The sequence below is a fragment of the Rana temporaria genome, chromosome 2, assembly GCF_905171775.1.
Source record: "Rana temporaria chromosome 2, aRanTem1.1, whole genome shotgun sequence".
NCBI classification, from domain to species: Eukaryota; Metazoa; Chordata; class Amphibia; order Anura; family Ranidae; genus Rana; species Rana temporaria.
In genome coordinates this window covers 89,949,163-89,974,179 of record NC_053490.1, presented here as the reverse complement: position 1 = coordinate 89,974,179, position 25,017 = coordinate 89,949,163, and the positions used below count along the sequence as shown (strand labels likewise).

Genomic DNA, 25,017 nt, shown 5'->3' with positions numbered 1-25,017 from the left:
GAGGGGTGTTTGCTCTCAGGTACACAGGGTGGAGGCTGACCACAGAAGGGCAGTATGGATGGCTTGACACAGAATGATGCAGCACATTCATATTCAGCATATGTCTCAGCATGAGGCTTTGGGTTAATCCATCAAAAGTAGAATGGCTGCCATAGCTGGCCCCCTTCTAAAACTTTTAGTTGCCTGGCTTTCTGGCTTTAACATATTTTAGTCAAACTTTGACCAAGCAGGTTGTAGTAAATGAAAATTACTTGTGTCTTTAATTACTCAAGTCAGGGACTTAATAATAACTCAAAGCCAAAGCTTCATCATGATAGCCAGGGAAATAACATTCTCAAAAGGTGAGGTTAGCAATAGCAGTCTGCATAATCATCTTAAGGAAAGTGTACTTTATAACTTAACCTAACCCTTGGGGGGAGGGGGGGGGGAGGACTAAACTGATAACCTCCGCCTTTACACCAAGGACTCTTGTACACGGGCCGTCTGACTCTATTCAGTGCAATGCCTGTTGTATTTCCTCCACCCAGGCAGCCCTGATGCAATGAACAGTCGGTCATTAACACGTATGGCCGTGCATTGCTGTACTCGTGTATACACCAGTGTTATCATAAACATGAGTACAGCATATGAGCGTCTGCAAAGAATAGAATATAATTTGTTACAAATACCCGATGCTGTACTCACGATAGCATAGGAGTACTGCAGCGCACAGCCATTCATGTTGATGACAGGATGCATGCTGCATCTGAGTGGCCTGGATGGAGGAAATACACTGGGCAGGATGCTAAATGGGCTTGTGGTCCTGTGCAAGAGCCCTTAAAAACTTATGTAACCCCTAGCAATACACTTCTATTATTAGATTTTTTTAATTTACCATTGAAAGCGTTTTGGAATATCTGTGCTGCATAGAGGATCGGACATCTGTGCATGTGAAAGTTATCAGAATCACAGAAGGTTAATTCCACAGAGCAACCTCAAGTCTTTACCAACAATTTTTTTTTTCCCCTCCATAGAGGGTGTGTTGCACGTTATAGTCACAGCATTCACTGGGACTATTGAATTGAATTGTTTTTTGTTTGTGCTTCACATATATGTGTAATGTCCTACCTGGACTAGTATTACACTCCTTGCTGTACACGGTTTCATCATTTAAGTAAATTTTTAGCGCATATTATTCATATGTATTTCTTCACTTTTTAGGTTTGATTCACCTTTATTATATGCAGCAAATTATTAGTTATTTTTGTGGTGTCCTATAATTTAACTATTTAGTAGCGCTTTAGTACTATTTTTTCTTTTATTCGTTGTGTTTACACTGACATCTCCCTGTTCTCCAGCTCTGTGACCCAATCGCGGGACACCGACGGCGATCGGGTTTGCGGGTCCCAGAGGACACGGCAGGGTCGCGAGCACACCGGCATCGCACGACCACACGGCTTGCCAATTAAAGGGGACATACCTGTACGCCCATGTGCGTAGCCGTGCCCTTCTGTCGACGTACATACTCGTGCACCAGTCAGGAACCGGTTAAGACCGCTCTCATTCACTTCAATGGAATTTCTTAAGTCCAGCAATTTGGGGCAACTTGAGGTCTGACAAGTCGGATCCCAAGTTGCTGTAGTGTTAACCGGCACTTAATGGGTAACTGGAATTAAAATCCAACCCCATAAATGGTAACCTTACTTTTACTTTAGTGATTCAAAATTCAAAAACACTAAACTACACTCTGACCCCCTCTACAGTACACTTGTCCTGCCCCAATGCTGAAACCCAATGGCCGGAGTGCTGGGCCTGTTGATGAAGGTTTTTTCTGGAACTGGTGCAAGAAGGAAGAGATTACAAGGTGTGGACATTACGTATGCAGCTGAAGCAGTGGAGAATTGTACAGGCCAAGTACTGCTGATGAGTGCCAAGTCGGCAGTAGAAAAAAAGTGGGCCTGCAACCTGGAAGAGCAAGTATTACTTCACTGCATTTTAAAGTGGAACTATAGGCACCCCCCCCCCCCCATTTTTGGATAGAGAAAGGCTTGAATCACACCTATGCATTTTTAGTGCTTTTTGCGAATTTGCACTACAGTCCATTTAACATGGTTTCCTATAAAACACGTTCTGTAGAGCAAATCTGCAAAATGCACTAAAAATTCATAGGTGTGAATTAGGCCTAAGGGAGGGTTCTAAACCCTGTCAGTTCTTTTCTGCCATCTGTGTTCCATTGGAAGTTTTTTCTTCACTTTCTGTCCCATAGCCAAAACAGGAAGCGAGAAAAAAATCCCTCCAAAGTGAAGGCATCCCTGGTTATCACCAGAACTAGTGTCCCCACTAGAGGATACAACCTTGTAAACTTGACAAATAAGGGTTGATTTACTAAAACCGGAGAGTGCAAAATCTGCATGCAGCTGTGCATGGTAGCCAATCGGCTTCCAACTTCAGCTTGTTCAATTAAGCTTCGACAAAAACTGAAGATGATCGGTTTGTTTGCAGAGTTGCACCAGATTTTGCACTCTCCACTTTTAGTAAATCAACCCCATAGAGTGAATGAATCTCTCAAATGGGGGCACAGACAGCAATAAAAACGGACAGGTGCACCCATTCCCTCTATTCCACCCCCCACCAAAAAAAAAGGGAGAAGGGGTTTACTTTTAGTTATACTTTAAATTATCCATTTCAGTAAATGTTACAACATGCTATTAAAAAGGCATCCAAAGAAAAACAATTTTACTTTCAAGTTAAAAATCACAAAAAAAAAAAAAAGAAAAGGAAAAGCCAAAAGACATCTAATTAAATTAGAAAAACCTACATTTCATACATAAAGGACACTTGTTGGATACTAGAAACATTTCTAAATGATCCATTTCTCAGAACATTTGAGAGAAATAGTACCGGTAATTACCACCATACAGCGATACATTTCTGTAAAAAGGTGAAAATCTTATATTTGCACAGCTGCAAAAAGGTAGGACTATTAAAACAGCTGGTCACACCCTTCAAAAACACCAGAAGGACACTCCAACATTGGCCCAGCACTAAACACTGAACCAGCGCTACACTACAGTGCTAAATGGCATTTTTTACTGGTACAAGCTTAACCACTTCTCCACCGAGGACGTCATATGACATTCTTGTCTTTGTGCAGTGATATCTGAATGATGCCTGTGGCTACAGGTACAATTCAGATATCACCGTTTTCTGCTGGCGATTATGTTCACGATAAGAACGATCATAGCGGCAGTTCCACCAATTGATCGTTCTTATAAGCGGCGGGAGGGGACGCCCCGCCCCCACTCCCGCCGCCATCCGGTGCTTTTCCGAGCTCTCCCGTGCCATTGGGGTCCCACAGAAACAATCGAAGTGATGTCACGCCCAGGTACCCGGAAGTAAACAAAGCCGCAATCGCGGCTATCGGCATTAAATCTGTGAACTTTTTCACAATCTCATGCTTTCAAGCCTGGAGGAGAGATGTGGGGTCTTATTGACCCCACATCTCTCCATAAAGAGGACCTGTCACAATGATTCATATTACAAGGGATATTTCCATTCCTTGTAATAGGAATAAAAGTGATCAAAAAAAAATTAAAAAACGCCCCTGTCCCCGGTATCTCACGCTCAGAAGTGAACGCGCATGCAAGTCCCGCCCACATATGTAAACGCCGTTCAAACCCCACATGTGAGGTATCGCTGCGTGTGTTAGAGCGTGTGCAACAATTCTAGTACTAGACCTCCTCTGTAACTCAAAAATAGTAACCTGTACAAAAAATTTCAAGCGTCGCCTATGGAGATTTTTAAGTACCGAAGTTTGGCGCCATTCCATGAGTGTGCGCAATTTTAAAGCGTGACATGTTAGGTATCTATTTACTCGGCATAACATCATCTTTCACATTATATAAAAAAATTGGGCTAACTTTACTGTTTTGTTATTTAATTCATGAAACAAAAAAAGGTGTTTGAAAAATGATTGCGCAAATGCCGTGCGAAATAAAAAGTTGCAATGACCGCCATTTTATTCCCTAGGGTGTCTGCTAGAAAAAAATATATACAATGTTTGGGGGTTCTGATTAATTTTCTAGCAAAAAAATTATGATTTTTACATGAAGGAGAGAAGTGCCAGAATAGGCCCGGTAGGGAAGAGGTTAAATATTCCTTACACTCATTGGACACTATTGCATACATGGGGCCAGGCTGCCGCTACTTCTAACACATATGCTGACAGTATATAAGAACTCACATTGTCACCCGCTGTCAGCAAGAACGACAGTCCAAAATAGATGTATGTTGTGACAACTTTCTGCCCCAGCAAAGTTACTTCAGCAGTGGTTGCAGCTTAGGCACATTCTGCCACATTCACAAAATATCAATTAACAATTATGTGCTTCGAAGTGGATCTTTGTTTTAAAGCTATAGTAAACTTAAACCCCCCTCCTGCCTAGACCAATTTTTTGATGGGCACTGATAGATGGCACTGGTATCAAACTCGCTGATCACAGAGCGAGCCGTGGGCGCGCAGGCCGCGTGAGCCCGGGTGGACGTCTATTGACGGCCTCCTGGCAAAGTGGGTCCATGTTGTAGCCATCATTCGGCTATAGCGCGGATGTGAAGTGGTTAAAGCCCAAATCCAGTGAGGGATAATGTTCAGCACTGGACTAGTGGTCCCGGCAGGAGAAATCAGACATAAAATCTGTATGGCTGAATTTGCTTTGCATAGTCATTGCACTGCAGTGCAAATCACATGCGGTATCACACAGTTCACCAGTGTGAACCAGGACTTAAGCTTACCTAAACCTGAACACAAAAAATGTAGTATATTGCAGATTACCAGTCCTTATACAGTAGATGTGGTGGCTGCATTATTTTTCTTTTTTTGGGCTTTTTTTTTTTATTTATTCAAAATGCAGATTGGAATGTGAATGGATTTGGTGGGGCAGTACATACAGTTTGTAATTCAATAGCACAATGGCTAAGCCATTAGCTTTGCTTCCTGAGTAGAAATCCAGGCTAACTGATCTGGGGGTGCAGTAAAGAAAAATTCCAGGGATATAATGTCAACACTGTGGGGGAGATTTACTAAAACTGGTGCAGATGCAGCATTGCATAGTAACCAATCAGCTTCTCACTTCAGCTTGTTCAGTTAAGCTTTGACAAAAAGAAAATACCTGGAAGCTGATTGATTACTATACACAGCTACACCAGATTCTGTCTGCACCAGGTTTTGTAAACCTCGCTGTGTGTGTGAAATCACTGGAGGTCCGTCACACAGTGTGACAAAAATGCAGAGAACCAGTATCACAAGTCACAACTCAGAAAGCAATGTATAACAGGTAGCGCAAATGCAGTGCAGAAGTTGACAGGGATTGCACAACTATGTACAGTAGGTGTTTGTGATATTGTGTTTTTAGCACGACAGCATCGCGCTGATTCTCGGCGACATGGTGCCGAGATCTCGCTGACATCTCGCACTCACTGGAATAGTGACAGCACATCCCAGCAAGCGCGTCATAGAAGCAACGGGAGATCCGACTTGGATTCCCGCCAATTCTACACGTGTGCGGCGTTTGTTATGAATCCTGAGGGGGAAGTCCCCGCCGGATTTTAAATAAAAATCCGGCATGGGTTCCCCCTCAGGAGCATACCGGCCCTTAGGTCTGTTATGAGTTGTAAGGAGAGCCCCCCTACGCCGAAAAAAAATGGCGTAGGAGGTCCCCCTACAATCCATACCTGACCCGTATCCAAAGCACGCTACCCGGCCGGCCAGGAAGGGAGTGGGGACGAGCGAGCGACCCCCCCCCCCTCCTGAGCAGTACCAGGCTGCATGCCCTCAACATGGGGGGGTTGGGTGCTCTGGGGCAGGGGGGCGCACTGCGGCCCCCCCACCTCAGAGCACCCTGTCCCCATGTTGATGAGGACAGGGCCCCTTCCCGACAACCCTGGCCGTTGGTTGTCGGGGTATGCGGGCGGGAGGCTTATCGGAATCTGGGAGCCCCCTTTAATAAGGGGGCCCCCAGATACCGGCCCCCCACCCTAAGTGAATGGATATGGGGTTTCTTTATTAGCTCTTTTACCAGGGGGAGCTTCTTCTTTGACGTCTTCGGGTGGGTGGGGGCTGCCGTCTGGTTCTCTTCCACCGCCGGGGGGGGGGGGGGGTCGCTTTTAAAAAAGCCCCCACCCCCCGGCGGGTTTCCTCCGGCGTCTTCGGCGGGGGGGCTTCTTCTTCCGCTATCCCAACGGGTCTTCTCCGCTATCCGGGGGGTCTTCTCAACTCTCCGGGGGTCTCCTTCTATGTTCGCCGCTCTCCGCTGTTGACTCGGCGCACCCCGGTTCTTCCTCCAGCTGTCCGGTGCCTTCTACTTCAGCGCTGAACGTCTATCTTCTTCTTCCGTGCTGCGACGTATTCTTCTTCTTCCGGGCTGTGACGTCATCTTCTTCTCTTCTCCAGATGTTGACACGCCGGCTCTTCTCGCTGAAATGACAGGTGCGTGGCTTGCATCGGACCTATATAGGCCTCACAGTCCCATCATGCTCTGTACCTACCCATGTGATACCTACCCACGTGGGTAGGTATCACATGGGTAGGTACCAGAGCATGATGGGATTGTGAGGTCTATATAGGTCCGATGCAAGCCGCGCATCCGTCATTGCAACGAGGAAAGGCGACGTGTCAACATCGGGAGAAGAAGAGAAGTGAAGAACATGACGTCACAGCACGGAAGAAGAACTCACAGCACGGAAGGAGAAGAAGACGTACAGCACGGAAGAAGAAGGCACCGGACAGCGAGAGGAAGAACCGGGGTGCGCCGAGTCAACAGCGGAGAGCGGCGAACATAGAAGGAGACCCCCGGAGAGTTGAGAAGACCCCCCGGATAGCGGAGAAGACCCGTCGGGATAGCGGAAGAAGAAGCCCCCCCGCCGAAGACGCCGGAGGAAACCCGCCGGGGGGTGGGGGCTTTTTTAAAAGCGACCCCCCCCGGCGGTGGAAGAGAACCAGACGGCGGCCCCCACCCACCCGAAGACGTCAAAGAAGACGCTCCCCCTGGTAAAAGAGCTAATAAAGAAGACAGGGGGAGCCTCCGGAGCAGAAAAATAAATTATTTTAAAAACCCTTGTGTGGTGTGTTTATTAACTTTGACATTTTTCCTACAGGTGAATGGTTAGGGGTACGATGTACCCCATATCCATTCACTTAGGCTGGGGGGCCGGTATCTGGGGGCCCCCTTATTAAAGGGGGCTCCCAGATTCCGATAAGCCTCCCGCCCGCATACCCCGACAACCAACGGCCAGGGTTGTCGGGAAGGGGCCCTGTCCTCATCAACATGGGGACAGGGTGCTCTGAGGTGGGGGGGCCGCAGTGCGCCCCCCTGCCCCAGAGCACCCAACCCCCCCATGTTGAGGGCATGCAGCCTGGTACGGTTCAGGAGGGGGGGGGCGCTCGCTCGTCCCCACTCCCTTCCTGGCCGGCCGGGTAGCGTGCTTTGGATACGGGTCTGGTATGGATTGTAGGGGGACCCCCTATGCCGTTTTTTCGGCGTAGGGGGGGCTCTCCTTACAACCCATAACAGACCTAAGGGCCCGGTATGCTCCTGAGGGGGGAACCCATGCCGGATTTTTATTTAAAATCCGGCGGGGACTTCCCCCTCAGGATTCATAACAAACGCCGCACACGTGTAGAATTGGCGGGAATCCAAGTCGGATCTCCCGTCGCTTCTATGACGGCTTTGTCTCTATCGCGGCAAGCCAGATCGGCGCTGGCTCCCGCGATGGGGCTCGTAGGTGCTCAATCTCGCCGAGAAAGGGAGCGAGATTGACACAATATCGCGTGCACCTACTGTATTAGGTGGTCATGAGATTAGGATGATTAAACAGAAACTGTGCCCCCTTGTTTCAGGAGTCCTCATAAGAGCCCCCTTTACATTTGGGTCCCTATCAGAGTCCCCATAATAGTGCCCCCTTATACTCCCATCAGAGCGCCTTCTTGTAGCAGGTGTCCCCACCAGAGGGTCCCCTCGCATCTACTGCCCCCACCAGAGGGCCCCCTCGCATCTACTGCCCCCACCAGAGGGCCCCCTCGCATCTACTGCCCCCACCAGAGGGCCCCCTCGCATATACTGCCCCCACCAGAGGGCCCCCTCGCATATACTGCCCCCACCAGAGGGCCCCCACGCATCTACTGCCCCCACCAGAGGGCCCCCTCTCATCTACTGCCCCCTCCAGAGGGCCCCCTCTCATCTACTGCCCCCACCAGAGGGCCCCCTCTCATCTACTGCCCCCACCAGAGGGCCCCCTCGCATCTACTGCCCCCACCGGAGTGTCCCCTTACATCTACTGCCCCCACCAGAGGGTCCCCTTACATCTACTGCCCCACCAGAGTGCCCATGTACATATGAATTGCCTTCCCCCATCACACTGGCTCATGGATCACTTTCAGTGACCAGGGGGAGGGGGGGACACAACTAAAATCTGTGTGTGCGTGTGTCCCCTGGGCTGTATCTGCATGTAGCTTTTATGCAATCCTTTTGTCTGAGCGGGTTTTCTCTTTATATTTGTACAGACAGGCTACCTCCCAAGCTTTCTCACAAATGACTTCTATTCTGCTAGTGTGTGGTTGGGAGATTAGATTGTAAGCTCCATCAGACAACAGGGACTGATGTGAGTGGATCTATACCCCATGTATAGTACTGCATATTATGTCAGAATACAAAATATAAAATATTTTGACAAATTCGGATCATTTCTTTTTTAGACATGTTGATAAATACACTGAAAATACCTTTGTAATAGTATAAAAGGGAAAAGGATGTGCCCTGGACTACAATATACAGGATCAGTGTGGTGTTTTTTGTATAAAAAATGTCTCAAAACTTTAGAGGAATAAAAGTATTAGCACTCTTACCCAGTTCATGACAATACGTTTGCAAGTGGGAATAAAATGAATGCTGCTTAGGAGGCATCAGGAGAAAGGGGAGCGAATGGGTAATAGTTCTGTTCTGAGAAAAACATTCTGCTTCTCCTATCTGAAGCTCAGCTGTGAGAGAAAGCCGTAATGTAGCTTTGTGAGAGAAACGGAGATGAAAACCCAATCTAAATAAATCTCCCAGTTCAGTCTGAGAAATCTCAGAGGCCGGCAGGGGAGTAAACCCAAACTGAAAAATCCATTTTCGGTAGAAAAGGGCTTCAACTGGCTTGAGGGGAAAAAAATTCTCATACTAGAGGATATTGTAGTTTTCTTTGGAGGACCCAAATGACTTAGTCAGGGAGCATATGAGCAGTATACTGTCATTCTTGCTTATGCATGCAATACCCCCATCTATTTCTGCTTTGGTCCTTACCTGTGACATGCTGGTAGCGTGTTCTGCCCAGCATGGAATGCATGGCATGCCCCATCTCATGGAAGAGGTTCTCCATCATACCAGGAGTTAACAGTGTTGGTGAACTCTTGGTGGACTGTGGGAAATTAAGCATGAGAACCACTAGTGGCAGCTGATATTCACCATCTTCTTTTAGCCGGCCTCCTCGAATTGTGAAATGACAGTCCTAATGTAGACAACAAAAACACTTTGTAAAAAAGGACACATTAACATGGACTACATTTAGGCAAGATTTGGTTTAGAAATCGGTAGGGTTGTCCCGATACCGATACCAGTATCGGTATCGGGACCGATACCTAGTATTTGCGGGAGTACTCGTACTCCCGCTAATACCGCCGATACTTAAATAGAATACTTGTTCCCCTCCCCCCCCCCCCGCCAACGCCGCCGTTAATCAGTGTGCGGGGAACAGCTTTCGTTTGAATAGCTGTATCCCCGCCGCGTATAGACACTCCCCCTTTGCGCGGGACTGGACGGATGATCTGTCCAATCCCGCGCAAGGGGGAGTGTCTATACGCGGCCGGGATACAGCTATTCAAACGAAAGCTGTTCCCCGCACGCTGATTAACGGTGGCATCAAGGTGTGGGGGACAACGTCGCTGGAATGTGGGGGGGACGACGTGGCTGGAATGTGGGGGGGGACGATGTGGCTGGAATGTGGGGGGGGGGGGGGGGGACGTGGCTGGAATGTGGGGGGGGGGGGGCGACGTGGCTGGAATGTGGGGGACGATGACGTGGCTGGAATGTGGGGGGGGGGGACGACGTGGCTGGAATGTGGGGGGGGACGACGTGGCTGGAATGTGGGGGGGACGACGACATGGCTGGAATGTGGGGTGGGGGACGAAGTGGCTGGAATGTGGGGGGGACGACGTGGCTGGAATGTGGGGGGGACGACGTGGCTGGAATGTGGGGGGGGGGACGTGGCTGGAATGTGGGGGGGGGGGGGACGTGGCTGGAATGTGGGGGACGACGACGTGGCTGGAATGTGTAAAAAAGGTATCGGTATTCGGTATCGGCGAGTACATAAAAAAAAGTATCAGTACTTGTATTTAGTCCTAAAAAAGTGGTATTCCCACGAAAAATGGAAACATTTTAAGTAGGAGGCCTAAGTGTGATTCTGCACAAAGCAGTTCTCTGCATATATAGTCAAGACCAGCAGTTATGTGACACTACCAGTCTCCTATTCACAATGCAATGTTATTAAGCATAAACCAATGCCCTATTGCACAAATAGTTTGCTTTCAGCCCTTTTACACAATATTACCAAATTTGGGACATTTCTGAATCACAGACAGAGGAAAAGACTAAGGCCTCATGCATATTGGATGTTTTTGCCATTTCTCCTAGACGCTTTCCCTCCAGGCAGCGGTGTTTTGGCAGAGAAACGCTTGATGTTTGTAAACTGATGCTATTGATTCTAGCCATTGAATTGAAAAAAAATGTTCAAGTGCTAAGTGCGTATAGATGTGTGTAGGCACGTCAATCATGTTTTCTGCCAAAATGCTGCTGCTAAAGGACATGTTGGCACCGGGTTTTTTGTTTGCCTCCAAACACCTATGTGTGCATGAACACAAAGGCCAGCACGCAGAGGTGTTGAGACAGAAAAAAAAAGGCGAAAAGGAACGATACTCAGGCCTGATTGATAACCCCACCCCATGAAGCAACCAGCCAAACTGTGGCTTATGGAAGCTTCCCGTCGACATGTTGAGGGATTAGATCAGATACTACAGCTATAATTTGTGAAATTCAGATTCTTGATCCCCACAATTTTATATTTTCTACAAAGCATTAATACTCGTGCAAATGCTTCGATACCTAAAACCGATACCATTGCAGTGTGATTTGAGCCCATATAAAATTAATGAGCTCAAACTGCATTTCAAAGAATTGCGATTTGAACAGGAATGTGGTGCGATTCCTGTCCAGTTTCCCCCCCACCGGTCCTGTGTGAACCTAGGCTTGTCATAGTGACTTCAGCCTGTTCAAATGACATGCGATTCCTTGCAGTGTGATTTCAGCCCAGTCCTTTTATACAGGCTCAAAACCACACCACAAAGGTATCAGTAGTCAGTATTGGCGGGTACTTGAGCATAAGTATCGGTACTTGTGCTCTCCTGTGAAAATAAACAAATGGTATCAGTGCAGCGCTAATTCTTAGCAGATTAAAGTCAAACCCCCTTCATCAGGGCTTAAAGAGAAGCTCCGCACCGCATATATTTGTTTTAAGGTCAGCAGTTGCAAATACTGTAGCTGCCAACTTTTACTTACGTGTCCAGGGATCTGGCGGAGTCTTCCCCCAAGCCGATTCTTGAATCGGCTCTCGGGTGCTAGCACCGCCATCTTGGGTAAGGGAAACCGGCAGTGAAGACTCATTGATGGAGACAATGGCTCCTGCTAATCACAGGCAGTGAGCGAATAAGAAGAGGGGTGCAGGGCCAAGCCGAGGCTCTGTGTCTGAACGAACATCCAGAGCAGCGGCTCTCAATGCAGCAATGTTCAGGAGAGCCATGCCTCTCCAGGGACTCACACTCCTAATTTCCTATTGGCAGCAGCAGGAGCCATTGGCTCTGTGTGTGAATGGACAGTGGCTCAGCTCGGGTGCCCCCATAACAAGCTGCTTGCTGTGGGAGCACCCGGCAGGAGGGAGTGGCCAGGAGTGCGGATGTGGGACTCGAGAAGGGGGGGGGGAGGATCTGGGCTGCTCTGTGCAAAACCACTATTAAAAAAATATAAAGGTAAAAGATAACATTTATTTCTTTTTTTAAACAAAAATAAATACATTTTATAATCGCTTTAAAATTAGAGTTTTGTATGGATTGACCATAAAAGATATAGAACAATTACCTGTGGAGGTTTTTCGGCACGCTGGAAAAAGTCGCAATAAATGTAACCAAGTAAGCCTTCATTTTCATGTACAACCGCCTAGCAAAAAAAGAAAGAAGTCTTATTTAAAGAAAGGGGGATAAATGACTACATATTACTGTCATCCAGGCTAGAAACCAGTGGTCCCTGAAGCACAGTTGGCAATGCATCGATAAAGCAATGCTACGCATATTTCAGTCTGTTCCACCGAGATGAAAATCACATGTACTGTAAGTATCTTTTGTATTATAAAGTCAATACTGTATATGAACAGATCTTAGTGGAGGGCATTCTGGGGCACCGTACCAGGACTATGCATACTGTCTCAGACAATGGCACAGACTTAACTTTATAAACAAAACAATTATTTCCTGGCTGCTGATCAGGATCTATTAAAGAAAAAAAAAAAAAAAAAAGACAGACAGACATTCTCAATGTCATTAATTATATTTATTTTTTGTGCTATCCAGACCAGAGCAGAAAGCTTGGCAAAATAATTTTTTGACTTTCCAAGTTTTAAAAGGGGGGACTGCCTTTGTAGCCCATAGTAAGAAGATCCTGCAATTAAAAACATGGTGAAGTGGAGCTGCAGTTCCTACTATTACATTTATAGCTCTTACCGCCCCCCAAAAATTTACAGACATCAATGCTCACACAATCAGTCTGTTTATGGTTAAGTTGTGAATATTTACAGTGGCTATAAAAAGTTAAAATGTCAGTTTCTGTGATGCAAAAAAAAATGAGACAAAGATAAATCATTTCAGAAGTTTTCCCTATAAATTATACAACTCAGCTGAACAACAAACGGAAATCTTTCAGGTTGAGGGAAGTAAAAATAATAATACAAATAATATGGTTGCATAAGTCTGCACACCCTTAAACTAATACTTTGTTGAAGCACCTTTTGATTTTATTACATCATTCAGTCTTCATGGCACATCTTGACTTGGCAATATTTGCCCACTCTTCTTTGCAAAAACTCTCCAAATCTGTCAGAGGACATCTCCTGTGTACACCCCTCTTCAGATCACCCCACAGATTTTCAATGGGGTTCAGGACTGAGCCATTCCAAAACTTCAATCTTCTTTTGGTGAACACATTCCTTTGTTGATTTGGATGTATTCTTTGGGTCGTTGTCATGCTGAAAGATAACGTTCCTCTTCATGTTCAGCTTTCTAGCAGAATCCTGAAGGTTATGTGCCAATATTGACTGGTATTTGGAACTGTTCATAATTCCCTCTACCTTGACTAAGGCCCCTGCTCCAGCTGAAGAAAAACAGCCCCAAAGCATGATGCTGCCACCACCATGCTTCACGGTGGGTATGGTGTTCTTTTGGTCATGTGAAGTGTTGATTTTGCGCCAAACATATCCTTTGGAATTATGGCCAAAAAGTTCATCCTTGGTTTCATCAGACCATAACCCATTTTCCCACATCCTTTTGGGAGACTTCAGGTGTGTTTTTGCAATATTTGGCCGGGCTTGGATGTTTTTCTTCGTAAGAAAAGGCTTCGGTCTTGACACTCTACCCCATAGCCCAGACATATGAAGAATACGGGAGATTGTTATCACATGTACCACACAGCCAGTACTTTCCAGATACTCCTGCAGCGCCTTTAATGTTGCTGTAGGCCTCTTGGCAGCCTCCCTGACTAGTTTTCTTCTCGTCTTTTCATCAATTTTGGAGGGACGTCCAGTTCTTGGTAATGTCTCTGTTGTGCCACATTTTCTGCACATTATGAGGACTGTCTTCAGGGTGTTCCATCGCATATGTATAATGCCCTGGAAATTCATTTGTACCCTTCTCCTGACTGATACCTTTTAACAATGAAATCCCTCTGATGCTTTGGAAGCCCTCTGTGGACCATGGCTTTTGCTGTTGGATGCGACTAAGAAAATGTCAGGAAAGACTAGAACAGCTGAACTTTATTTGGGGTTAATCAGAGGCACTTTAAATGACAGGTGTGTACTGACTAATATTTAACATGGAGTTTGAATGCGATTGCTTAATTCTGAACACCTACATACCCAGTTATAAGAGGGTGTGCACACTAATGCAACCACATTATTTTTAATTGAGTTGCACGGTTTATAGGTCACATATAGGTGGAAAAAAGTTCTGAAATTATTTATCTTGGTCTCATTTTTTTACATCACAGAAACCTGAAATGTTAACAGGGGTGTGTAGACTTGTTATATCCACTGTAGGTCTGCAGCTCTTCCTGGTAAGGTAAAAATCCCCTGCCTCAGATTTCTTGTAGAGTCAATTGGCAAAATTGAATTCCCGCCCTCCTTACCAATACTGGGATTTCCTATTTTTTCCCCTCTTTTTTTCTCCAAAAATACAAGTACACATTATACATTCGGCAACCAGATCCTTACTAAAGTGGAACTATAGGCAAAACTTTTTTATTTTAGATTGGAGTAAAGGAGGGCCATATTCCCCAGATTTTTTTCCAACTTCCGTGTCCAGTTTCAGACATTTCCCTTCACTTCCTGTCCCATGGCCAAACAGGAAGTAAGAGGAAATCCCTGCAAATTAAGGGAATCCCTTGGGGATCCCCAGGCCAACAGAACTAGAGTCCCCATTGGAAGAATACCTCCCTATTACTTTTCTGGGGACAAGCCTAAATTTGGGATTTTCTTCTACTTTCAAACAATAATGGTAAATAATACAAATAGAGAGGATGAATCTCCTAACAGGGGCACATACAGCAATAAAAACTGACAGGGGTTCTAATCCATCTCTATCCAAAAACTAGAAAAAAAATAAAAGTTTTGCCTTTAGATATACTTTAATGCATTCACAGAAAAGCAATTTTATCCTTTCATATGTAGGAAAAGCGACTACGTTTTCTATCAGGTTTTAATAAAACAAATTAAGTTTTGTTTTACATCTGCTACAGGTACTACAAAAAAGAATAAGAGCCGAATTCAGGAGCCAGACAGGTAAAAAATGCACCTGCAGTCATTTTTAAGAGAATTGTTTTTTAAATCTTGAGCCCTTTTGATTTTACATATTTTTAAGTTTACGTTTTAAAACTGAAGTTTAGAGGACTAGAGGATTTCTAAAGAATAGATAAAGCTGTCTGCCTTCAGACACACTTTCTGATTGTAGGGAGTCCTCTGAGTAGGGAGGGTGAATAATTGAATAATTGTTGCTCTGCTCTGCCAGTTTAGCTTGAATAATTTCAGCTTTAGCTATTGAGCTCTGCTAATTTGAGGCGCAGATAGGAATATGGAAAATGGAGATGAAAGACCCACCTGCTGGCTGGATAAATACAAAATATGCATAAGCAATATAGGTGATATTGCTTATGCATATTTTGTATTTATCCAGCCAGCAAGTGGGTCTTTCATCTCCATTTCACATTTTCCATATTCCTATCAGCTCCTCAAATTAGCAGAGCTCAATAGGTAAAGCTGAAATTACTAGGCCACAAAAAAACAAAAACAAAAAAAACGGCCAACAAAATGTATAAAACACACTACAAATATTGCCTTTTAACACCCAGGAGTAAGGCTCTGTCACTGACAGCATTTAAAGGCTTACGGTAAATAAAGAAAAAAAAATTGAGTGTGTGTAGATGGCTGAACTAATGCAGAGAAGATTGAAATGTTACCAGTTTCCTGACATCTTCGGACCACACTTCTCCCTTCTCTGGCTGCTCGGAATACAGAGAGATTCCAAGGAGTTGGTTAAAAAGAGAATTTAATCCCTCCATGCAGGCACCAAGAGAGAAGAATGGTGAATATAAGCTTGGTTCTATATTATACCTAAGGAAGACACAAAAGTAGTACGATTAGAGCAGACCTAGATTTGGAAAACATAAATCAATAGACAAAAATCAAACAAGCAACATGTACAATATTCTAATGTATCTAAATGCAGGAGTATCTGATCTGCACCAGGCCCAGAAAGAAATTGTAATTTCTGAAACAGATTACATTTCCTTGTACTGGGAAGAGCAGGAAAATGCATCAGATAAGTATCCCAAAGATACATCTGTTTTTTTTTTCGTTTTAGACCCATTTGGTTTCCATAAATATTGTGAAGATATGAAGGGCCAACACCCAATTTGGCAAGGAAGGGGATGCAGACCAATGAAACCCAGAATTTGGATGAAGCAGAATTGTAATTAGTATACAACGCATTTATCTACACAAGTAAAAACCAATCAGCTAACAAAACTAAAAAAAAACTACAAGTCTGTATAATTGAAGTCCACACCATTTACCTTTATCTGTCACTGTAGCCAAACTTTTCCAGTGTCCTAAGCAGGTCACATGGATTTCTTTACTTTATGGTACACAGGGGAGCAAATTAACATTCATGAAATTTCTTTTAATTAAAGCAATTTTCTACATAGCAGAATTTCTGTTGCTGTCAATCAAATCCTGTAATGAGGGATCAGGGGGTGTGGCAGAAGAGGTGTACCCAGGAACGCCAGCGGGGAACCCCAGAGGAAGATTCAGGCTGCTCTGTGCAAAACCATTACACAGAGTAGATAGGAATGACATGTTCATTATAAAAAAAATGTTGTGTATATATATACACATATACACACCCACACACTATGATATATATATATATATATATATATAAAAGAAATTATTATATATATTTACAACCACTTGAAGGCACATAGGAATTCAGAGAGACTGTTGGGTATACTGCTGCCTACATGAGTATAGGACACTGACAAAGAGAAAATTGTGGGCCAGCCCAGTATAGCCCCTCCTCCTCCCAGCATGCCCCAGTGTTTTGGTAAATCAGTAAAAAGGAGCATGATCATAAACTCAGAGGGGTGGCACCTGTGCCTCTTAAAGAACTCCCAAGAAATAGATTTCACAGCCAGTACAAAAAAATCTAATTCATGGTCATGTCTCCTGGGGTGCTTGCAGGTATGGAACCCAGTTTGCCATGAATTAGCGTCACGAATTGCCATGGTGAAGATGGTGTCATGTAATGGAAATATAGGACATTGATCCAGGCCAGGCAGCATGCATGGCCTCCTAAAGCAATTCAGAAGAGGACAGAGGTCTGGCTCAACCAGACATGACTGCCTCCCAACCTCTACTGCACTGCTGGAACCAAAAAGGTAGGGTTCTGATGTGATGCGGGAACTGTGTGATTTTGGGGAGGGGAGGCTCTGACATATAGGGGGGTCCTCTGATGTGAATAGAGGCTTGTGATGTGAAGTTAATTTTCATCAAGGCAGTTGTGTGCATCGTCCCAGGCTCAGTTTTCCCATTGTGAAGTAACAATTACTTTGTTTTTACATTGCAGACTGGGATGCCTTGGGATTTTTGTCTACTTTTAAAGGGTGCCACGACTTTAATAAAAAAAACGCTGGCCTAAGCTTTACCAGAACACACACAGGTCTGGAAATGAGCATAGTGGCCAAAGGTCACATTCCAGGATAAACTCACAATACCCAGTCCGGTGAGGTCTGGGTATGGCCTCCAAAGCCAGGCTGTAGAAGGGCCAACCATGATAGGTGCATATATAGACCAACTCAGCAGCAAGGGATCTTGACTGAAGGAAAACAGCAGCGAGTAAGAAAAAAGGTAGACTTTTCTTTTCCTGAGCCAGGTGGGCAGAGGACATGTTATACTTAAAGGGGTTGCAAAGGTTTGTTTTTTTATTTTCTAAATAGGTTACTTTATGCTAGTGCATTGTTGGTTCACTTACCTTTTCCTTCAATTTCCCTTCTAAATGTTTGTTTTCTTTGTCTGAATTTCTCACTTCCTGTTCCTCCTCAGTAAGCTGTTCTAAATGACTTTCCACCGCTCAGATGATGGTGGAAAGCTTACGGAGGAGAAACAGGAAGTGAGAAATTCAAACAAAGAAAACAAAACATTTAGAAGGGAAATCAAAGGAAAAGGTAAGTGAAGCAACAATGCACTAGCTTAAAGGAACCTATTTAGAAAATAAAAAAGACGAACCTTTACAACCCCTTTAACTTATCTGCAATTTGTTTTCAAGTGTCTAGTCCTCCTGTGGGAATTTGTGTGCCCCTCAATGGACAAGAAACAACCATACTTTTGTGTCTCACGTGAATTTCATTATCTCACCATATGAAGGTCAGTTTTCAGCATCTCTGTACTAGTTGTAAGCCTATAATCACTGACTGTCATAATAATTACAGCTAGTGTGTTGCCCAGGCTTCTGGTTGGCAGGAAACAACCTCAAGATGTTTGACATCTGTGCTACTTCTCTCTGCGCTTGTTCTTTTCAGCTGCTGCCAGGAAAATGGATCTTTCCCCCTCCTTATAGTGTGAACTCAGAATTCCATTACAAAAGGTCAACCAGACCTAAAAGAAAACCTTATGTACTCTCACAATAAAGATTATTTTTAATAGATACTAAAGACACACTATTATTCAAATAAAAGAACATATACTGGACATGGCACAAAGCTCATTCTACCACAACTGAAAGTCAATTTAAAGCCCAAAATCACAAAATAATCAGCCCAAGGGACATAACTTACGGTCAATAGAATGTGTCCCTTGTGCAGATTTCTCTTCTGTTTGCGAAAATCTTCCACTGTCCATGACCCCACCCCTGCCATAATCTTTTGGTGCAGCAGGGGTTAATACAATCATGAGCTGCCATCAACTAGATGTAAACCACACAAAATTCTCATAAAATTTAAAGGGGATTAATGCCAGAGATAAAACAATAATTCTTCCGCTTTACAAGACTCTGGTCTGGCCGCACCTAGAGTATGCTGCACAGTCCTGGGTACCAGTGCTCAGGAAGGATGTACTGGAAATGGAGAGAGAACAAAGAAGGGCAACAAAGCTAATAAAGGGTCTGGCGGATATTAGTTATGAGGAAAGGTTGCGAACACTGAACGTATTCTCTCTGGAGAAGAGATGTATGCTATGCATACTAGCTCATTATGCCTTTTTCTTGCAAGGGGTTTTTTTTTTTTTTTTTTTTTTTTAAGAGGGTTTACTTCCTCTTTAATAATGATAAAAGAATAATAATAATAATAATAATAATAATAATAATAATAATAATAATAGAGTTCTGGCTGGAAAAAAATATTTTAAAGCAACAGACAGCATGGATTCATGAAAGACAGAAGTTGTCAAACAAACCTTGGAAAGAGGCGTGGCTGTGAACGTGGTATACTTGGATTTTGCAAAAGTGTTAGACTTATTAAAGGGGGCTCTCAGATTCCAATAAGCCCACCACCCGCAGACCCAGACAACCAACAGCCAGGGTTGTCAGGAAGAGGCCCTTGTCCCCATCATGGTGGCAAGGTGCTTTGGGGAGGGGGGCGCATGGCCCCCCTGCCCCAAAGCACCAACCCCCCCCCCCCTATGTAGAGGGCATGTGGCCTGGTACGGTGTAGGGGGGGGCGCTCGCCCCCCTTCCTGACCTGCCGGGCTGCGTGCTCGGATAAGGGTCTGGTATGGATCCTGGGGGAACCCCCACGCTGTTTTTTTTTCGGTGTGGGGGATTCCCCTTAAGATCCATACCAGACCGAAGGGCTTGGTATCATCCTGGGGGGAACCTCACGCAAATTTTTTTTTTTTGCGGGGGTTCCCCTTCAAGATTCTCCGCACATGAGCCGCTCCGCAAGCAAAAGGCAATATTTGGCTACTTCCTACAGAAATGAAACTGCATTAGTCAGAGATGTATATGGCATTCACATCTTTATTACTTGCCTGCACAGTGCCCTGGAATTAGGCACCAACTATACACATATTGTTTGGTTGACACTTTTTACTATTTGTTTAGCCACCATAGGGTGGAAAAAATTTTCAATTTTCACTTACAGTGCCCTGGGGGACACTCTATACATATCTTTTGTGTTTCATATATTTTATTTGGATATCACGAAATATCGGAATTGAGCATATATTGCACATACTATCACTTCAAGGCTATATTTTAAAAGCACTTGCGATACCTAGCACACAGGACATTACCAGAATTACAATTTAAACTTACTGGCTGGTTTCACACTCCCTCTGAAGTACACGCACTAATTCCACTGGAAGAACCAACGGATCATTGGGACACCAGTGTGGATTATAAGCAATAATAGAGGGTAGCACCTGGTCGTTTGGACAAACGATAATAAGGTCTAGGAGACCCACTTTCATTGGTCTCTCCTAGTAATTGGAGCTCCCCTACAAATATAACATCGCCTTATAACAACACCTTATAATATAGGACATCTTGTGGATACTCTAACATAAAACACAAGCAGCGCCACTATCCCCAAATTTAATTAATCTTCACTTCCAGGTTTCTTTGAAACCTGTCAGGGAGGCAGCAGCTTAAATAACCCTTTTTTTCCTAAGCGCTGATCCCCCCAATCCATCTTTCTAACAACTAACTTAGTTGAATTTAGATCTGCAGCTATGGACATTTTTGGCTATATGTCAAACAGAAATATCGATGTAGGAGGTATTTTCAGCCAGGAACAAGTAAACACAAAACAAGATATGGAAAGTCTGTTAAAACAACTGAAACATGCACTAGAGAAACAGTTAAGGGTTTGGTGGGATATAGCCACCCTTGAAACCTATGTAAAAGAAGAAATAACACCTAGACGCTTGAGATGGGATGTAAACCCGAATGACCATCTAAATGATCCAGCATTGACAGAAAAATGGTTCCAGTTCTTCAGCAAATGTGAAAGCGACCTGTTACAGACTATCATAAAGAGAAGACAAATCAAACTTAAAGGAGTGGAATCACAAATAGTAGACCTAAAAAATTCTCTAGTTCCCTTTACCAGCAAACCTGAATATAAAGAAAAAGAGATACAGCTTCAAACTCACATAAAAAAATATGACACTGACATACAACTAAAAAAACAAAAAAAGTTTAAAAGGGATGTACTGGACTATAAGAACAACAAAGTATACAAGTGGCAAGTAGAGGACGACTGCCTCCTTGAAATAGATGAAAACTCCCTGTCTGAAAGCTCAAGTGAGGACTTAGAGGATATTGAACCAGAAGAAATGGACGGTAGACCTAGACTAAGATTTGAACTGACCCCAGAACAACAGCCAAGAAATGACACCCACCTACATACAAGATCAAGAACAGACATAAGAGAACCAAGAAGAAGACGAGAGTCTGGAAGAGGCAATATTGAACATCATAACACCCCTAGAAGGTACAGATCCCCAAATATGGGATATGGAGTAGGGAGACAACATCCCTATCAAAGAGAACGAACTGAAATTGGGGGTTTTCAGAGAGGAAATCACAACAACAGACCCCAAGGGAGACGACAATCCAATACTACATACAGGAACCCCCGGTGGGCAGGACACATCAGGAATCGAGGAGGAGCCAATGGATGGGAGAACACACCGAGAGACAGAGAAAGACATCAAGAACCTACAGACCAATACACCCAACGGAATCAATCAATGAATGGGAGACCAGGCCGGACTCCGAATTGGGAGAGAGCGGACACTACTATGGAGTGGTACCAACCAAGAGGAGACGCACAAGAGGAAAGAGAGGGGGGCAGAAGAAAAAGGCAAAGAGAGTACTAGGGGAGGGGATTTATAATCTCAGCAGTGCCATTTTTTCAGATGAGGAATGGAAAGCACTAGATCTCGGCCTAAAATTTGCCCCTGAAAAGACCTTAAACAAATTTGACACATATATAGATCTACAAAAATTTATGAGGAAGTTAAACCTTAAAAAACATTTTACCCTAAATAAAGATGCACGGTTGCCAGAACCCAAGGTGTACGTACACACCAATTTAAAAAACAAATCGCTATACAACCCGAAAACCCCTGGAAACCAATGCCTCAGTGCCTTTAGGAAGATGGTGGAAAAAGACATTGAGACATTGGAAAAAAAGCAATTGAAAGGCAATAAGAATATTTGGAAAACAATAAAACAAATTGGAGAGAAGAAGGAAGTAGTTATAAGACCGGCGGATAAGGGAGGGGGACTAGTTATACTCAATAAAACTGACTATGAAGCTGAAATGGAGAATTTGTTAAATGTACCTGACACATATGTGAAGTTAAAGAAGAACCCTGGACCCACATATAAAAAACAATTATCCAAATATGTCAAGAAGGGAGTAAGACTGGGGATCCTGAACACCAAAGAGGCGAAGTATCTGATATCTGAGTCCACTAAGACACCAGTCATATATCAGGTGCCTAAAATTCATAAAAGACTACAGAAACCGCCAGGAAGACCGATCGTAAGCGGTATAAATTCCATTTTTTCGCGTTTGGGAGAATACCTGGACCAATTCCTCAAACCACTGGTAACAAAAGGGAGATCCCATTTGAAGGATGGTACTCAACTAATGGTAGAATTAGGGAGCATCAAGAACACTGAGAATCTACTATTGGCAACAATAGATGTGGACTCGTTATATACAAGCATAAGGCAACAAGATGGACTAAAAGGAGTGGAAAAGGCATTGCATGAACTTACTGAAATGAGACAAGAACAAGTAACATTTATATTAGAGGGTTTGAAAATGGCCATGGAAAATAACCACTTTTGGTACAAGAAACAGTTCTATGTACAAAAGAAGGGCGTAGCGATGGGGGCTCGCTACGCCCCAAGTGTTGCTAACTTATTTATGGACATGTGGGAATCAGAACATATATATGGGCAGACTATACCTCAGTTACGACACTACAGAAGATATATAGATGATCTTATCATTCTCTGGGATGGGACAGAAGACAGCCTAAAAACCTTCATACAGGAATTAAATAACAATCCATTTGGTATAACCTTTACGGGGAAATGGCATGATCAGTCTGTTGACTATCTGGATCTACAGATCTTTAAACACAATGGGGAGCTCTGCACAAAAACATTCTTCAAAAAAACCGACAGAAACGGATACATATCCACCTCCAGTTGCCATCACCCTCAGTGGATAGGTAATATCCCAAAGGGACAACTGCTGAGAGTTAGGAGAAACTGTCGACGATTAGAAGATTATGATATCCAAGCAGAAGTACTCATTAAGAGATTCCTCGAAAAAGGGTATAAAGAAGATCTATTAACCAAACTAAAGAACAACATCAGATTAATGGACAGGGAAACACTGCTGAAGACAAGGAAATCCATAACAGTACCAAAAATGGATCTATCCTTTATCACTGGATTCAATAACCAGTATCAACAAGTGGAGAAGATTTTTAGAAAGTACTGGCCCATCCTCAGAGAAGACAGAACACTAGCCAACATTCTTCCACCTCGACCTAAGTTCATCTATCGAAGAGCTCCTACCTTAAGGACACATCTCGTGCATAATGTATTAGATCCCCCCCAGAACATCAACATATGCCCAGACCTTAAAGGCTTCTATAGGTGTCAACGTTGCCTCCCATGCAGAACTAACCGTCCTCAACCCCGGAAAAAAACCACATTTAAATCCACAGTATATAACCAAGAGTATCAAATAAAAGAACTAATCACGTGCAATAGCACGCACGTGACTTATGTTATAGAGTGCCCATGCCACCTACAATATATAGGCCGTACTACCAGGGCCCTGCGTGTAAGAATCCGAGAACATATAAGAAATATAAAAAAAGGCTTTTCCAAGCACAGCCTCTCGAGACACTTCGCAGAGAAACATCACAAAGACCCGAGTTGTATGACCTTCTTTGGGATCGATATGATCAAGGATCACTGGCGGGGTGGCAATAAACGAGTACAAGTGTCACAAAACGAAACAAGATGGATACACAAGATGGGATCTCTAGCGCCCAGAGGCCTAAACTTAGACATAGATTTGAATTGCTTCATTTCCAATTTCTAACAAGAAGAAGACCACCTCAACTAGATACCCCATTGGAGATCTGATCTCTACCAACAATACTTCAGATGAAACGTATCCCCTGATCTATCCCATATAAAAAATATACAAAAAATCTTTCTACTAAGAGCATTCTCTGATAAAATGGAACAAACAGAATTAATAGATGAACTCCAACCTAGAAACATCGATTTCTTCTGTCCAGACTAAGCTTGATAAAAGCAAATAAAGTTACCATATAAAAAACCAAATATGAAAAAATGTTCAAACTATTCTACCTTAACTAATAGAAATGGGCTTTGGCCCATAACATCCCCCATTCTTAGATAGGAGGTGGCTATATCCCATAAATAGCCATGGGGCTCCTAAATATTCCTTCTACAAGTTACTGGCATCAATCTGAAACAAGTAAAAGGCACTTTTCTAAATCTAGATCACATAGGTTGTAGCATTTCATACATATAATTTGTGTCTCTTATTTATGTAAAAAATTTTCTTGAATAAGTCCCTGGTACACTAATCCGAGAGAGAACTATTAAACCATTCTCTCCTTTTCCTCCCTGCATATAGATTATTCATCTAAATAGATCGCCTGGGATGATAATATAATGCTGAGTGGGGACATAAACCCCCACCCCTTTTTAAACCACGGCGAATAATGGGTTCTCTCACCAAAAGCTTGCCCACCATATACATGAGATAATATACTATAAATGTATGAAAGTCCCTGCACAGAAACATGCATAGTATTGGAGAATTGTGTAATCATAATAGGATCCCCTGACACTGATTTGAGTCATACATTCCAACCATTATCACCTCATACACTCTGCATAATATCTCACCTTGACATCACAGGGCAGGGAAACTATTTAATTAATGAGGTTATATATATATACAAGTCTAAATATTATTATTCAACAATTATTCTTTCTTCCTCTTTTTTCCATTATTATATGATGTGTATCTGCATAAGAATGATTGCAGTACAATGGATTTTTATTTCACG

The 25,017-nt window shown here is 43.7% G+C and overlaps 1 protein-coding gene across 1 annotated transcript in view; it reads right to left on the bottom strand.

Annotated features, from left to right (window-relative positions):
* LOC120929225 (mitochondrial intermediate peptidase) overlaps positions 1-25,017 on the bottom strand; it is a 157,184-nt gene that overhangs the window by 84,564 nt on the left and 47,603 nt on the right. Inside the window, exons 11-13 of the mRNA XM_040340515.1 lie at positions 15,837-15,990; positions 12,198-12,275; positions 9,315-9,519 (exon numbers count right to left, since the gene is read on the bottom strand). Of these exons, the coding sequence (XP_040196449.1) occupies positions 9,315-9,519; positions 12,198-12,275; positions 15,837-15,990 (437 nt within the window). The remainder of the gene's footprint in view (positions 1-9,314; positions 9,520-12,197; positions 12,276-15,836; positions 15,991-25,017) is intronic.